Below are 17483 nucleotides of genomic sequence, written 5' to 3'. Positions count from 1 at the left end.
GAGACCAGGCTCGTAGTGGCATCATAGAGAGCAGCCAGTTTTCAAAAGAAGGGAAAAAAAAAAGAAATCCTAAACTTTAAGGGAACAAAACAAAAATGGAAACCTCTTGGCTGGAGTGATAAGGAAGGGTTGTATATAAATGCATTTAGTAAATATAAAATGTAACCTGAAATTACATATAAATCCACCTGTAGTAGAAGGACATTAAAATATATCTTTAATTATAGAAACAATGTTACTTACACTGAAAACGTAAGATAAGCTTTGAGTTCATTTTCCAGTATTTTTTATAAATTACCTTTATTTGTATTTTTCAGGGGGCATAGTCCAGGAATGGAGAAAAAATGTTTATTTTGTGTTTTAAACCAACCTTTCTGTACACTGACCACGCCCATAATTTTGGCTTCATTGAATTCTTTTTTATTCTGATTCTCAAGCTATAACAGTGAAAGAGATGAGAAAGCTGTTTCTTTTTTTTAAATCGCATACTATACTATATATCTACTTAAATTTTTTCAGAATACTTAGCATGCAAATAAAATTTATAAATTTTTAGTGACGAGTAAAGTTAGTGGATCGAGGACGAACTTATTTTTGCTTTCTCTCAAAACTCCAGTGAAATCGAATGGATTAAGAAGGAAAGGTTATGAACCCGCAAGGACAAAGTGAACAGCAGAGAGGATAGCAACTAGATTTGGCAACTTAAAGTCAGTGAACTGATTTAGCAGATAGGAGAAAAAATGAATTTTAAGCTATAAGCTTGGAAAGCCGAGAAACAACCTGGTTTATAATGCAGAAAGGCTCAGAAATTGGTGGCACAAGATAACTGAAAGAGGGGATGAAGGTGAGGCTTAAAACAGGAAAATTGTTTAAAGTCTGTTTAAGAAGCAATCAGAACAGTAGATCTCCTTCTTTAACTCTGTTCAGACTCTCTTGCCCTGTAGTGAGAGATTGGAGAGGGTGAGATATAGAGTCTGTAGGCTGGGAAACGGGGAGATGTGTTGTGTGTGTGTGGTAAAATTAGTGAAGATAAGCATATTTGCATTTTGGTATCTCCAGCCTTCTTCATGACCAGACTAGACTCCCTGGCAACTAGACTTATACCCCCCAGCCTAGAGATGGGAAAAGCCCTTTTTGGGAAATCAGATCTTCCCAAAGCAAGGGAAGTGTAGCCCACAGTCAGTAGTTCCACCATGTACATGGAGGGTCCAGTGCCCCTTCCACAGAAGCAGAGAGGTAAGGATCACCAGGCATTAGAGGAAAACCTCTCATATGGAATATAAAGATGAAGCCAAGCCCCAAAAGAAGCTTGGAAAAACAGGTTTTGCAAGCCAGTAAAAACTTCAAAAGTAAAACAAAAATCTGTTGTTATCCTCAGAAATATAATTTTAGAGACCCATTGTAGGAGATCTAACACCTAATGCTAGGTGTTTCAGAAAGAAAATAGAAGGAAATCAAAATGAATCAAAGATAACCAAAAGTAATGAGTTTCCTGACTGAAAGGACTTACTAAGTACCCAGCATAGTATATAAAAATAATCTGGACCTAGGCACATTGTCATGAAATTTTAAAACAGTGGAAACAAAGAGATGGTTCTATAAACTTCCAAAGAGCTGGGGTACAGGGTGGGGGAGGGACTTCACACAAAGACTCAAGAATCATAGTACCAGTGAATTTCTCAGTAGCAGAGTGGAAACTAGAAGACAGTGGAGCATTGCCTTTACATTCTAAGGGACAGTTATTTCCAAACTAGAATTCTGTACAAACTCAAACGAAATGGAAGAATAAAGACATTGTCAGGTATGCAAGGCGTTTCTTTTTGGGAAACTACTGGAGGATGTGCTTCCATTGCAGTAATGTTATAAATCAAAACAAAGATAATGTGGGATACAGGAAGCAGAGGGTCCAACATCAGAGAGGAGGAAATCTCCAGGAAATGGTGAAGGGAGATCCAGAGATGACAGGCCTAGATTGGAACAGCTTGGAAATCTCAAGGAGTGATTTAAAGACAATAAAATTGACAGAATTACATAATATATTGAATGTATTTAGAACAGAAGTTAGGGGTTAAATTAATGATAAATGCATAGAACACCCAGCAAAGGACAAGATCAGATAATTATTAATTGTAGCAGAACAAAAGTAATCATAGTTTATGATTCAGTTCTGCTGTAAATAGTATTTTATAGTATCATAAAAGCTGAGTTTCTCTCTAATCAAAATAAAGATATAACTATTGGAGGGGTGAAGGATGTGAAGTATATGGAGTAGGAGGTAGGAGAGGTGTGTAAGAAAGAGCTAAAGCTTCATTTTTTGTGCTAACAAGTCATTAGATAAGGTCTGTAACTTTAAATCCAAGAAAAGGCAACGTAGGAATGTTATTTGAAGACCTGAAGCTAAATAATGAAAATCAGTTAAAAATTCTAAATGATTGCCTGCCTCCAGGTAAAAGGAAACAGAATAAGTGCAGGGCAGCAAACTGCTATTTTCATAACAGAAATTGTAGAACCGATTGGCTATTTAAATTTTATTTTTCAAATAATTTTTTAAGCAATAATTTTGAATTTAAAAGTAATACAGATTCAATTATACACAACATGGATTAATCTCAGAAACAGAATGTTGAGTGAAACAAGCCAAACATGGAAGAGATTTTATTTATAAAATGAATAAAAATAGACCAAACTAACTCAAAGTGTTAGTCATGATAGTGGCTACTTCTGTCTGCGTGGTGGGGCAAGAGGAGGGAGAATCTTGGTAGTGGTCTGGGTGCTGTTACTTGGGTGTTTACTCTGTGAAAATTCATCAAGCTGGGAACTTAGGCACTTTCTTTATATAGGTTATACTTAATATCCCCCAAATAACAATACAGGCAGTTAAACTTTTAGATTACCATGTCAGTATTCACTGAGATGTCTATAACAACTCTATGTATTTGATTCCATGGGGAAATAATGTGCAGAAAATTTTATTCATTTGGTGCTTTTTAATACCTTCTAGAATAGACTGAAATGAAACCCATGTTTGGTTTTCGAGGTCAATTTTTATGGTAACATCTAGTTATCATTTATTAGGAGACCACCGAGGTAGGGTGAGCAACCAAGCGGCCAAATCCCAACGTATGGTCCGTTGCATATCCGCCTGGGCTACAGCTTTTAACGAAGTGTTAAAAAAAGGAAAAAAGTGCAAGAGAAATTCTATGTAGTTTACAGAGCCCTAAGTCTGGCCATTTATGGAATAAAATTGCCAGTCTTTATGCTAGAACACAATAAAATGCCTATTATCTTGGAAGAAAGAAGCCATGAAAATTCTCACCAGAGGCAATGCAAGCTAAAAACAGACAGCAGTAACAACAACAGAGCTTCTGAAAGTGATTAAAATCATGTTATTAAATTGCAGTTTTGATAAGATGTTTAGACTAAAAAAAGTTTCTTCAACATGGCTAAGCTTGATTTGTTCCCTTCTGTTTCAGGTTGTAGGTGGCCTAGATATCCACAAAAAGATGGTGGTAGATGTGTGACTCTTTTTTAAAGAGTACCACCCAACACTTTTGCTTTCTTCTCCATCTCTGAAGATCTGCTCAAGACGTCCAGCAATGCTCTCTGTGTATTTAAATGGAAGTATTTTTCTCTGTGAAGCCACATTTTCCAACATGAGCCTCATGAAGCCAACTAAGTGTTATTGAACTCTTATTCTCTCAATAACTCAGTGTAGCACTTTAAAGTCTGAAGGACAGCAACATGAAAAGAGCATATCAATGTGGTGAAGAAAGGGAAGGGGTTGGCTTTTTAATTTATTTTTCTTCATCTTTTATAACAAGAAAGTATCTATATATACATATGTAAATATTTATATATAGATATATGTAGCTTTCTATATGTGTAGTAGGTTGGCTTTAATTTAATATACTTGATTCAAAAACAAAAGATAGAGTACAAAAGTGCCAAGCAGAACATAAAACATCCTTACTTTTATTTCACACAGTTTTATATATAGGTAGAAGATTGTACAATTTGAGCCGGGTGTTAGGCCAGCTACTTTCCTTTTCCTGTGCTTTCTCCTTTGAGAGATCGACAAAGCATTTGTTAACGTCCTATTATTTACCTTAATTACATTTTTGTAACAAAGGAGTTTGTAACTTTATTTATACCTATGAATATATTTCCAGGGACTATGTCTCATTGCTGAGCAGCTTTTACTACATCTCTGCTTGAGGAGAAAGTATAGTTCAGTGCTACTGCCAAGAGCTTGTTCTTGTGTTCATATAGTACCTGCACAGAGCTTACAGCTGCTTCATTCTGTTACTTCATAACTAGGAGCCATTACATTTATTAAATGTCCCTGAGTAAATGTAAGTTTCAGTTGTGATTTTATACATGAAAGCCAGAAGCTATGTGAGGCAATTATAAATTATGTTAGACATTACTTAAGAGTACCTGAAATAATCATGTAACTGCATAGGATATCCATTTGTTTTATTACGTAGATAAATAATTTGTCATTAAACCTATGTTTGAACCATAAATTTACCTTCTGTGTTTCAAAAGACTTGCAGCTAATCTAAAAAAAGGGTGATATTTAATATGCATGTATGTATCTAAACACCCACATATATTTGTGACTTAAAATGAGAGAATTCCTACTAATTTGTACGTCACAGAAGAGCAAAATTTTATCCAAATTTATACCTCGTAAATTTCTTTACCACATGGCATAGAGAGAGTGCATGATGGTTTGCTTTTTTGATTTGCCCATATTTGTAATGGATAATTTAAATTCGTGTGATATAAAAGTAGTGTATCATGTTCCACCACTTGCTATTGTTCCTTCCCTTTTCTGCAAAGGTACTGTTGGCTGGAAGAGAACATTTTGGTTAGCTTTCTGGGACAGTAGACTTTCCATATATAGATTTTCATTGAAAACTGGTTTTGTAATCATGAGTGGAAAAGGGCAGGTGGAATCAAGGTGAATGAATCTTAAACTGGGCACACCTGCCTGCCATCGCTGTTCCTTCAGCTGAGTGCTGCACATCATGGGCTCTGTCTGTGAGAGAAAAATCTCGGTGCTTGGTGTCCTTGCATGACATGGAGTTTTGCATGTAGATCGATTTAAAATGTACCTCTTGTTTACATAATTTGCATAATTTTAAAAGATAATGTTGCCAAACTTTGGAAATGTTAATGTTCAAACTGAAAATCTCCACTACATGTAACTTTCTTCCTCTGGATCAGTACGTGGCTTATAATCCTAGCCAGTGGTTTGATCTGTTCCAGTGTCAACTGCCATGTGCTCTGCTTCAAGGGGGAACTAGTCTTTTGTGAATTTTTTGTACATAAGTATTTGTTACAGATATTTTAGCAAATGCTTTCTATTTCTCTTGCTTGTGCATATCTTGGCTGGCGTTACAGAAAAAATAGTGCAAACGTTATTTCCTTACTGGGGAATGAGGTTTTTTTTCTTTCCTTTTTTTTTTTTTTTAGTGTGGTGGGTGGGTGGAGGAGGGGTGGTTTATGTTGAATGTTTAGTTTTTCTTCTGCATGAAATGTCATGTTGTGGGATCTTTAGAAAACTTCATACTGTATGAATAAGAAAATAAAATATTTGCAACTCAAGTGTATTCACAGTGGTCCTTGGTAGGTTTCCACAGCCATTAGTCTTATCCATTCTTTTGGATTTTTAAAAACTGATAAATTGGTGTTTGATTTTTGACGATAAGCCATAAGTAAAAGCAAATCTGTATTATCACTGGGTAAAAACACAAGTCATTATGACTTAAAAAACCCTATCATTCTTTTACTACGTAGTTCCTCTGCTTCTAGCCTCCTTAGCTGCCTTGTGATTCCTAGAGCTGGTGGCTTGCTTCCACTGTAGGCATTGGTACTCATCCCCTACCAACTATCTCCTACAGCTAATGCCTCCATGTCTTTGTTCAGGTATGTCCTGGCTCAACAAGAACTGTCCTGGCCACCTGTTTTAAACATACAGAGAAATCAGGGTTTCCTTTATCTGTTTTTTTCTTCCATAGTGCTTAACCTCTTCTTACATAATTTATTTATATATTTGTCTTTCCCAGTTATTGAAATAAAATGGAAGTTCCACAAGGGCAGGGACTTGTACCTTGTTCACTGGTACTGGTAGCTTTGGTTGTCTAGAATTCTGCCTAGCCCTTCGTGTAATAAATTCTATTAGTACTTTGTTACTCTTCAAAAAAAGGGAAAAATTGCTTTTTTGAGACTTTCAAAAACTTTGTAGAGTTCCTACTACATGCCTACCATTGTAATTTAAGCACGTGAGATACTTGTGAGGCATACCTGGCCCAGATGAGTTACAAGCTGTTGGGTGTCTTTTATAACCAGAACACCCATATTGTCAGGTATGCACTACTGATGAGCTACTATGCATGGATCCTCTGACTCCTTAGATTATCTTAGGAGTATAGGGTTAGTTAGGCCTAAACCTTTTTTTAAAAAACCTAGTTCTAGTGAGCTTAAGAATAGAAAAGAAGACTCTACAGAGTGAAATGGCAACCCATAGAATGGGAGAAAATATTTGTAAATCATTTATAAGAGATTGCTATCCACAATATATAGAGAACTGTTACAACTCAACAACAACCTGATTAAAAAATGGACACAGGACTTGACAGTCATTTATCCAAAGAAGAAAGACAAATAGCCAATAGCACATGAAAAGATACTCAACATTACTAGTCATGGAGATTCAAGTCAAATCCACGAGACACCACTTCATACTCATTAGCATTGCTGTTACCAAGAGAAAAACTGTTGGCAAGGACATGGAGAAATTGGAACCCTGGTGCATTGCTGGTGGGATTATCAGTCACTGGAAAATGATAAAGTGATTCCTAAAGAAATTAAACACAATTACCATATGATCCAGCTATTTCACTTTTGGGTACACATACTGAAAAGTAAAAAGCAGGAACTTAACACAGCTATTTGTATACCCATGTTCAAAGCATCATTACTTAACAACAGCCAAAAGGTAGAAGCAACCCAAATGTCTATGACAGGTGAATGGATAATCAGAATGTGGTGTACACATACAATGGAATATTCCTCAGCCTTAAAAGGCAGTTTTGACACATGCTACAACATGGATGAACCTTGAAGACATGCTAAGCGGAATGAGCTAGTTACAAAAGAACAAATACTATATGATGCTACTTATGTGAGTTCCTGTAGCTGTCAGATTGTAAGTGACATGATGGTTGCCAAGGCCGAGGAGTAGAAAATGGGATGTTAGCATGTAATCGGTAGTGTTTCAGTTGGGGGAAGATAAAATTCTAGAGATGGATGGTGGTGGTGATAGCACAACAATATGAATATGCTTAATGCCACTGAACTGTACACTTAAAAATTGTTAAAATGGTAAGTTTTGTGTATTCACCACAATTTAATAGACAAGATGGTGAAAAATAATCACTTTTTCTGGATAGTTTCTAGGACTTACTGTCCCAACTCATGTGTCTTGAAATAATCTTTAATCCTCAAAAATTCCCACACGCTCAAAAATCTCATTGTTAGCTAACATTTAAAGCCCATTACCACTTCAACCTTTCATTTCCTTTGGGCTTATAAACCTTTCAAAGCTATTAGCAAGTCCTTATTTTCAACTCTATGAAACCTAAAGATTTACTGGTTTCTTTGACCAAGTAAGTAACATTTGCACAATATGAGCATTTTGCAAGTTGTAGGATGGCTATGTACATTGTCACTGTATACTTTCAGTAATCTAACATTAAGCATGCTGTCCCAGTCTTAACATGACTCTGAAATCAGTAAAATTAGGTCCCTTCCCAGATGCTCAGTGAACATGAGTTTCCTTTTATACCATTATAGTTCTAGGTAGCATGAGGGTTTGGAGCCCAAATCTTCCGGAATGACTAAGAAACACCTAGGTCTCCTCCCTTATCAGCCACGGAATAAGAAAATACTCCTCAGGCCCATTCCCCAGCCAATAAATATGTATACTGTTACATGTCAGACACTGCTAGATACTGAGTATCCAAAGACCAGAGGCTTTAGGGTGAGAGGCAGATAAAGTAATTACAGTATAGCATGACAAATGCTATAGGTATGGCTAAGGTTTGAGGTATTAGATTGTGTCCAGGCCTTAGAGGTGGCTTTTAAGAAATGATTTAACCCAGGTTTTTAAGATCAGCTATCACTGTGATACAGTCAGATTTATTACCTCTATTCTTTCATCATTCCCATCAAGAATTAGCTGAATTTCCTCTAACATTTTGTCTCCCTTTTGAAACACTAAGGAGTCCTGCTCCCCCGGAGAGGAGAGTTGCTTGATTAGGGAGGGGCACAAAACTCAAGGTGGTACGTCAAAGTTCAGCATCCCAAATTTTTGCAAGTGCTAGAAAAATATATTTACCCTCTTATATTACTGAGAGTTCTAACTACATAAGAAATCTTTAAAAGTAAGTCAATTCAAACAATACCAAAACATGACTTTGCTTTACACAGAAAACCCATTTTTCCCAGTCAAAATTATGCTTTCCTTAAAAATCGACCCCATTTGTTTACCTGGCAATGGTTCATTTCAGTCCAAGCTTCTTGAAAACCTGATTAAAGCTGTAGGCCCCATTCCCCAGAAAAGTACACCCTAAGTATTTGCAATTTTGATAAACTTCCTGTGCAAATCGCCGGGTGAACAGTACTTTCTGAAGCCTGTGTAGACTCCAGGATGAGAAAAATCTCAACAAATCCCTTTTTTCCAAAAAGATATGAAAAGATTTGATACCATCATACACCATACTCTACACACTGCTGTGCTGCCAAAGGACAAAAAAAATGTTTTGAGTGGGAAATGCTCCCAGCAGTTTCCTATTGAATTGCCACTGTAGTATGTATCTCCAATTCTATACAAAGTACAAACCAGTTTGAGGCAGTGGCACATGTAACTGATATAAAAGAAATAGAAGCTTAATAGAATACTTTTTCTAGTCCTTACATGAACTTTTTAATACTCCCATCAGTAAAGTTAAAAGTTTTCGTCAACGGTTTTAGAGATGTACAAGTGAATGTGGTATCATTCCATTTAAAAAAATGCATAAACAGAATCATAATATTTAAATAGGCAGACACTAGTTAAAACAATCCATTACATTTGGAGAACATAGTAGTTTTCGTAGGAGTAAAAACATTTTACCACATTTCACTTTTAATACCTAGAAGAAATATACCCAACATTGGAAAGGTCTACTTTCATTACATACTTAAATGAAAAATAACACTCTTTCTTCATGTCAACCTCGTGATACAGGTCTTTAATTTTACAAACTGCAAAACAGGTACAAATATTGGGCCTTTTAGTTCACACAGCGCAGCCAAACTGCTGCTTATGACCTGATTCTGAAACAGTCATACACCACCCGGTGTTAAGGGTCATGATTTGGAGAGGTTTTCTGAGACAGTACTTTAATTACAACTCACAGAGAAGAAATGTTTATAAATTTATAAAGCAAAAAACTTAAAAATTCATAGACAACTGTTTAAACGATAAGTTTCTCTCCAAATGAGAGAATTAGAAACTGCAAATCTGCTACATGTGATTTAAAATGTACGAAATGATAAATTATAATTAATGTTTAAATATAATGGTACTAAATTCTGACATTAAAATTATCCTAAAAGCTATTGAGTGTGAATACTATCAAACTTTTCTGTTTATACTTCTGGCTGAGAACTGAAGAAGGGACTGAGGCTTAAGTGACAGTTTTTTCACACGGTTTCTTGTTACCACTTGTAGATAAAGTCTTTTTCTCTAGTCCGAAGGCAAGATAAAAAGTCTCTGATTTGAAATTAGAATCGATCTGCTGCTCTGCTAGCCACGGCTCGAATATTGCCATAAACCTTTGATGGAGGATTTCCTGTAGAGAGGGGGGGAAAAAAGCTTATCTACAGAAATATACTCACATATATAGAAGCTACATGGAAAACAGTCTACAAAACTCTAAAAAGGACAGGGACATTTTCTACTTATCTTAAAATCAACAAAAGACCTAAAAAGGAAACCATACCCAAATGTTCTCCAAAAAAAATTTTTTTTAAATCTTAAGAGCCAAAACTACCAAGTCATAAAAATATTTCGAGAAGAAGCTAGTCAATCAGACTTGGGCACCAAGGGAGAATCCTAAGGGTTTTCTGAGCAAACTGCTACACTCCTGTAACGCTTATCAAGAGTTGCTGACCTTGTTGACTGACACTGATCGGCAGTTTCCTTTTTGTTGAATCTAAAACATGGTGTTACTGCTATTCTGGAATGGCTTTTCTGTGCACCTCATCGGGGGAAGGCAGCCAAGATTTAAGCAATATAAGCCAATAAACCCTTTCTGTTCATTAGCAGGCAGACAGATGGAATCCAAGCAAAAGATGCCTACATTTTTCTATTAGGCCCACGTTTGCCAACCCCCAAGAGTTTCTACCTGCTATCTTTAACATTACCCTAAACTGACTTGCAAATTTGGTTTCAGTTCCTTGATTCCCTATTCTATTCTTTCCAGAGAAAACACCAAAGAAACTGTTATTACCCAGGATGAGGTTGCAGATGGCAGTTCTCGCCATCTTGATGTTTTGGAAAGAGCCAAGGATGTGAACTTTCCTGCAAGAGAAAAAGTGAAACAAGTTAGCAACAAAAAGTGTTCCTTAAACTGAGTTCTGTAATCCAGAAACTCTGAAAAATCATGATAAAGACTCATAAATAAAGGTAGTGGTGATGGTTGCACAACTCTGTAAATATGCTAAGAACTTTGAAAGGCAGAATTTTATGGTGTGAATTATAGCCCAATAAAAAATTATTAGAAGAGACATAAAAAAAACCCAACTAAGACGTTAAGATTCTTGGTTAATAATGGCTACCATGCAGTGAGTGCTTTCTGTGTGTTAGGGCTTTATACATGTGTTCTCATTTAATCCTCACAAGAACATTATTAGGCAGATGTTATTGCCATTTTACAGATGAGAAATGACGTTTAAAGGAAACCAAGAAGCCTGGCCAAGATTATGCACTGGCAGAGCTGGGATTACTTGAGTACCCAGGAAAGCAAGGGGTACTTAATTAAAAGTTTGGATTTCAACTACAAAACTTCCTAAAAATTACCTAAATTTCTTCAGTACTCACTGAGGATCATCCAGACCCTTTCAATCTGCAGTCTTTGCTGAATGGCTCAAACAAGAGTGAATTTTGCTGTTTTAAGCCCATCTTCCAAAATCTCAGTAAGCCATCAATAAGATACTGAAACGGGCAGCAGGAACATCAAGCAGAACCGTCTCCCCACATGCACACAGGTACTTATGAAATCGGGGTAAAAGTGAGGCTTAAAGCCAAGATAATCAGTTAAAGTCTGTTCAAGATGATCCCCCAATTTGCTTCCCCATTCAGTGCAAACAGGCAAACACTGCTCTGTAACTCTGGCAAAATTATTGGGGTAAGGGGAAGTAGTTTACTGGGGAAGGTGAAAAACACAGTGTCTGGACCAGGGGTACCAGACACAGCTGAAGGAATACCATGTTAAAAACAAGGGCAATGTCTAGCAAACATGTGCACACTGAATGCTGGGACCTCCAGCTGTCTTCTATAACTGGGCTCCAAGAGTTTGGCAGCAAAGACCCTGGAGAATACTTTTCTGGGAAACTGACCTGCTCAGTAAGAAAGACTAAAGATATTGACATCAGGGCTTCCCTGAATAAAGAGCCTGGCCAATTACCCTAAGTCAGTGGTCCCCAAACTTTTTGTTACCAGGGACCAGTGCTCCTGTGAGAATCTAAAGCTTGATGATCTGCGGTGGAGCTGAGGTGGTGATGCTAGCGCTGGGGTGTATGGGTGGAAGCAGGGGGAGGGGTGAAAAAAAGCTAAATCTTCATCTTTCATGGTAAAAAGTCAACAGGGAAGCTGAAAATAAAAAAGAAGCTGATATGTAAATAAGATACTTGAAAAAGTGGAGATAAATAATTTTTAAAAATTAGCTAAGAGGGTTGAAATTGGTTTCTCTGAAAGTGGGGAAATGGAGGTAGGCAATAGAAATTGTTGTCTTTTTAAAGTCTATGCATGTCTAACTTGGATAAAAATAAAATTCTTTAAAATAGAACATGAAAGATGAGGTAACAGACACCGCAAGACTACATAAAGCATCAGTTTTCCTGAAACCACCACAGTAATGGGGCAGTAGCTGCAATGGAACGCAGGCCCCAGACACGTAGACCAACACTAACTCCCAGCTGATGTACTGAGTGCACCTGGAACAAATAGCTTTTAGCTTTATATCTTGCTCACAATATACTGTATTGTGCGAAGTTATTTGCTGCTCATCAAGAACAACACTTATAGTTGCATAACAGTCCATCTTACGGCTATAACATAATTCATATAAATTGTTGAACTTGTGGATTTCCAATTAGCTTATTTATAAAAATTACAAGACAGTACATTTCTTCAAATTCAAGTAGTAATTCAATTTGTAAAAAAAAAAACCACAAAAGATGATAAAATGTAATTCAATAACAACATTGTTCATAATAGCCCCAAACGGAAAACAACCCAAATGTCCATCAATCTGTGAATGGATAAACAAAATGCAATATATTCATACAATGATCTGGCACTCGGCAATAAAAAAGAATTACTGATACACCCAACAAGATGGAGAAACTCAAAACAACGTGCTACCTAAAAGAAGCCATACTATGAATTTCTAGAAAAGGCAAAAGCATAGTGACAGAAAGAAGATCAGTGATTGCCTGGGAACAGGTGGGGTTGCAAAGAGCACAAGAAACTTTTGGGGTAATAGAACTGTGTGAATGAGGTGGGATTATAAGATTACAGAACTTTTGCCAAAAACTCACTGAACTGTATACTTAAAATAGGTGAATTTTGTTGTATATAAATCATACTGCAGAAAACTCGTTAAAAAAATTAGTTCAACTAGTAATTTTAAGTTAACACTTATAAATACACTTATAAAAATATGATGTACTACCTATAATTTGATTAGCAAATCAGTTACATTTTTTGATTTCCAAATTAGGGCTATATATATTTTAAAATGTGGTATACATTTCAAAAATTTTGAAATTTCTAGTTCAAAAAAGCTTTTCCTCTGGCTCTATAGTCCCAACTCTAGACTCAATTCATAAAAAATTAAAATAATAATACATCTGTCTTTAGGTAACAGGGTCCACCAAAGTAGTATTACAGTTATCCTTAAAGTATAAAAAAAGTCTAAAATTTAGATTCTAAATAATGGTGAGCCCCTCAGTTTAGAATAAAGATGAGGCAATTTCAAATAAAATTATTTCTGGATTCAGTAGCAGGTAGATCCCTCCTCCTCTCAGTCAACTGCTTCGTTTCTCAACTTTGTTGGCATTATATAATCTCTGAGCCATCTGCCAGTAATCCCAACCTGGCAACAGGGCAGCTTCAACCTCACAGAGAGGTAATCCCGGCTTGACTTTCCGCACCCTTATTTTAAGCCTGTATCATCTTATTTATGTTCACATGTAACTGCTCTCTAGTGTTCACCCAATGTGCACTACTCACCTTCCTTTTATGAAAGACCTTTATATATAAATATATAATTACATATTTTTTTTAAAAAGGAAATCCTCACAATGGCATTTATTTATTTTCACAATGGCATTTAAAACACCTACTCCTTGTTCTCCCGATTTAAAAGATTCCCGAGATACTATTTAAATCTTGAACTGTGATGTAATTTCCTTTACTAGTGATTCTAAACATTTCTTTCATTGCTGAGAAAAAAAGCTATAATTTCTAAAATTTTCTCAACTAATCTGCTTTCAAAGTTGGTAACTATCTGTTCATCCAGAACCGAATACTGACAAAGATTTAGTGGCAACATTATGCATAAAATACAATCCTTATGACGTTATGAAACCAGCAAAAGATCAAATATAAATTAGAAAAGTAATTTTCTCAAGATCACATACTTACACATCAGCCAAAACTATCCGCGTCCGTGTCACATTCTCTATGGTAAATTTGGTTTTTCCTCCTTTGCCAGCGATTCTTCCTATTGCCCTCGACAGGTGGTCTCCCTTTAGCGGCTTCACTAAATGAGAAAAGCAAGACCTCAAGAGGCAAGCCATTCCAGTGCACCACCCACTTCCACATAAAGTTTAATCTTAGTTGAACTTTCTCTGCTAAAAGACACAAATTATACACTTTTTAAAAAGCTGCTATTAATACAGCTCAACTGATGCTATTAGAGAGCTGAGAGTCACACAGAATACAAAGTCAGCAATACAAAAGTCCAGTATTTCATAATAAAAGACCATCATATGCTCACCATCTGTGATTTCAAAAGACTCTAAGAAGAGGTCATCCAACCTAATGAGGGCAAGTGCATCCTACAATATAAAAATAAATGCTGTGAAGCCTTTCCATTTAGATAACTAAGAATGAGTGTTAACCTAAAATTCACAAATCGTAGAATTGGAAAACTCAAATTAAAAAAAAAAAAGCCCAAATCCATGGAAATGTTCACATTATTTTTCAAGTCCCCATTTTATATGTCATGAAATCACTCACCTCTACCTGAAACCCGAGAATAAAGGCTTTCACAAAATCAGCTGCTTTTGTCAGAGCGGTAACATCCTTGGTGTCTTTACAAGTCTGTTTTAAAAAAGGCACAAATTACAGGTGAGGATAAAAAAAGACAATATGCTAACAGAAAACTGGAGATGACCTATCTTACTATAATTCCTACACCACCATCCTTCTCCAGTTTATTCTCTATAACTCAGTAGGCAAGTACTGTGTTAAATTTGCAAAACAGAACTTTCCAGCTCCAGGGCTGTACAGTTCCACCAAAAGACTGTCAAACGACTGAGCGCACTCCATGACTGAACTGACTCTGGGGTTAACAGCAAGATTACTCTGGCGCAGCACAATCACACTCACACTCTAAAGGACTTCCATCCTCAGACCATCGACTCCAGTACTAACTACCAAGAATGCTTTAGGCTGGGATCCCGTCCTCAAAGAATTAATTCAATAATCACAGAAATAGCTGCTGTTCATACCTACCACTATAAATGACATGAACTACGAAGGTGTTTTACACACTACAGCTCTAAGCTTCATGACACCCTGAATGTTAAGTGATACAGTTTTACATTTGAGGAAATTAAAGTACTAAAAGGTAGAAATAGTTAGATTCAAACATAGGTCTGATTCCAAAACTTTCATTTCCGCTCTCCCAAAGACTCACAATCTAGTTGAGGAGACCACATATTTGACAAACTTAAAACCATACATATAGGGTTGTGTAATGACACATTTAAAACTAGATCCCAGTCCCAATTACATATGTGACCTTGAGCCGGTCCCATAGATACCCTATTTCTTAAGTTTTCTCATCTGTAATGTAAGGTCAGAGTAGGAGATCCTGAGAGGTCCCAACTAGCACCAGATTCACTTATTAGCTTGACAACTTTGGCGAAGATACTCCTTTGATCCTGTTTCCTCACATCCACAAGATAGGGATATGTCCTCTACCATACAGAGCTGTTCTAAAGACCAGTATGATGTAGTGCAAGCCAATGTATCACCATGTGTCTGGCTTACAGAAGTATCAACAAATGTTAGAATATAAACTAATGATGCTGCACACATATGACACTGAAGGCACTGAAGACATGACTGCAAAACGGAGTGATCAAAAAGGAGAAAGAACCCGAGCTAGACCCTGAAAAATGAATGGAACTGAGGTAGGAAGACAAGGGATATAGGCAGGACAGGGCAATCATCAGAGAGGAAAGCCGCCCAAATATATAAATGTAAAAATGTTCAAAGAGATGGTGAGACGAACTTGGGACTGAGACTCCTACTTGAAAGGTAAGTTCGGTCAAAAACTTTTATTCTTCAGAGACACTAAATATATCGGGATATCGTAATAAAATCGGTGTGGTTTGGGAAAATTAATCTGGTTCCAGCATAGAGGGTGGAGGAGTGATAGAAGATTCAAAGCAATGAAGCAAGGGAAACCTATAAGGAAATGAGAAGTTTTGACATGAAATCATAAAAACTTGAATGAAAGTGACAAGGAGTTCTACTGTTAAGTTCTATATTTTAAACTACCAACTATTTAGAGTAGTGCCTTTCAGCTTTATTCCATCGTTCTGGTCCCTCAGATGAGTCTATACCAGTCCTGATGACAGTATAATGATCGTCAAAGAGGAAGACATAATTAATTAATTTTGGTCTTGAATTCTGATACAAAATTGGAACTCAGAAAAAGAGGCCCAAAGTCAATTAACTTCAATTGTCTAACTCCTAGACTGACACCATGGAATAACACACAAACACACACACACATATGTATATAATTTATACTTCTCAAAATAATTTATAGTGCCTGTACTGCAGCCAAGTACTTCAGCTCATTATTTACATACTTCTGTTTATGACAACCTCTTTACTTGGCCTTTTCTCAGTTCAACACAGAACATTATAAAAATATGTGCGCGTATAGCCAGTATTTCGGCATCATCTCAGACTCATCTTATGAATTCAACTAGTATATGTGTTAAACGCAGATTGTGAAGGCATCTGATAAGTCCAAATTTTAAATTATAAAACTGGAAGAAAACCATTTAACAAAATAAGTCCCATTAACGAAAAACTATTCATGCATTTTCATCCCTGTAAGAGAAACCCTAGTATATTTGTAAAGGGTTGATACTCTCCTTACCCTGATTTCTACATTTCTCGATTTCAAGTTAAAGCGTATCTGAAGTCCCAAATGTTCTACAATGGGAGTAAATATCTTCATCCAGTTCTCTTTTAATGGTGTGTATCTGTTAGCTGGGACTGAAATTTTCCTTGTTTCTTCTTTCCCATCCTACAACAGAAGAACACGCAACTCAGGAAGTGTGTGAAGGAATGGGGACGGAGTTGTAAAACGACAGGTGACCCACAAAAAAGCCTCCTTCGAGTGAACAAATTAAAATTCATCAGTCACTTCTCTAAGAACTTCACCCCAAAAGAACCCCCGCAGCTTCATCACCCAGAGATCACCACTTTGATTCCCCTCTAGCCCCTGCCCCCTTCCTGTCCTGGGGTCCCCTCGGTACCAGAAACCCGTCCCGGGAGAGGGGCGGGAAGACCGGCCTCTTTGCGGGCCGAGCCTCCTGGGTATCCATGCGGCCCGCGTCCTCGTCCTCCCCTGCCGCGGAGAGCTCCTCAGCCTGCCGTTTCTTCGCCCGCCGGCCACCCTTGCGGGTGACCGGGGTGAAGCCGTCCACGGCTCCGGCGCTCTGCGCCTCCATGTTGGTTGCCATCCTGAGGAATCTGCGGGCCTAGCACGCCCTTCCGGGTCTAACACGTGCGCTGTTGCACCGCGCAGGCGCACCGCGCAGGCTCCGGCGTTCTCCAACCAGCCCCCAGGGCTCCGCCCCTTCCCTAAGTAGTCCCACTCAGGGGACCTCAA

General features: G+C 37.2%; 2 protein-coding genes across 2 annotated transcripts in view; one reads left to right on the top strand and one right to left on the bottom strand.

Moving 5' to 3' along the window:
• Positions 1 to 5367, top strand: part of PPP3R1 (protein phosphatase 3 regulatory subunit B, alpha) — a 57156-nt gene extending 51789 nt beyond the window's left edge. Inside the window, exon 6 of the mRNA XM_039852650.1 lies at positions 3474 to 5367. Coding sequence (XP_039708584.1) covers positions 3474 to 3521 — 48 coding nt within the window. The 3' untranslated portion in view covers positions 3522 to 5367. The remainder of the gene's footprint in view (positions 1 to 3473) is intronic.
• Positions 5368 to 8967: 3600 nt separating this feature from the next.
• On the bottom strand, positions 8968 to 17392 carry PNO1 (partner of NOB1 homolog). The gene is made up of 7 exons (XM_039852649.1): positions 17128 to 17392; positions 16746 to 16895; positions 14582 to 14665; positions 14340 to 14400; positions 13985 to 14102; positions 10566 to 10636; positions 8968 to 9905 (listed from the first exon to the last, which is right to left on the bottom strand). Exons 1-7 carry the CDS (start codon positions 17332 to 17334, stop codon positions 9838 to 9840), a joined length of 759 nt encoding a protein of 252 aa, XP_039708583.1. The 5' UTR covers positions 17335 to 17392; the 3' UTR covers positions 8968 to 9837.
• Positions 17393 to 17483: the final 91 nt, after the last annotated feature.

The sequence above is a fragment of the Pteropus medius genome, unplaced genomic scaffold (genome assembly GCF_902729225.1).
Source record: "Pteropus medius unplaced genomic scaffold, Ma_sr-lr_union100, whole genome shotgun sequence".
NCBI lineage: Eukaryota > Metazoa > Chordata > Mammalia > Chiroptera > Pteropodidae > Pteropus > Pteropus medius.
Note: the sequence above shows the minus strand (reverse complement) of the source record. Positions and strands in the feature narration are given on the sequence as shown.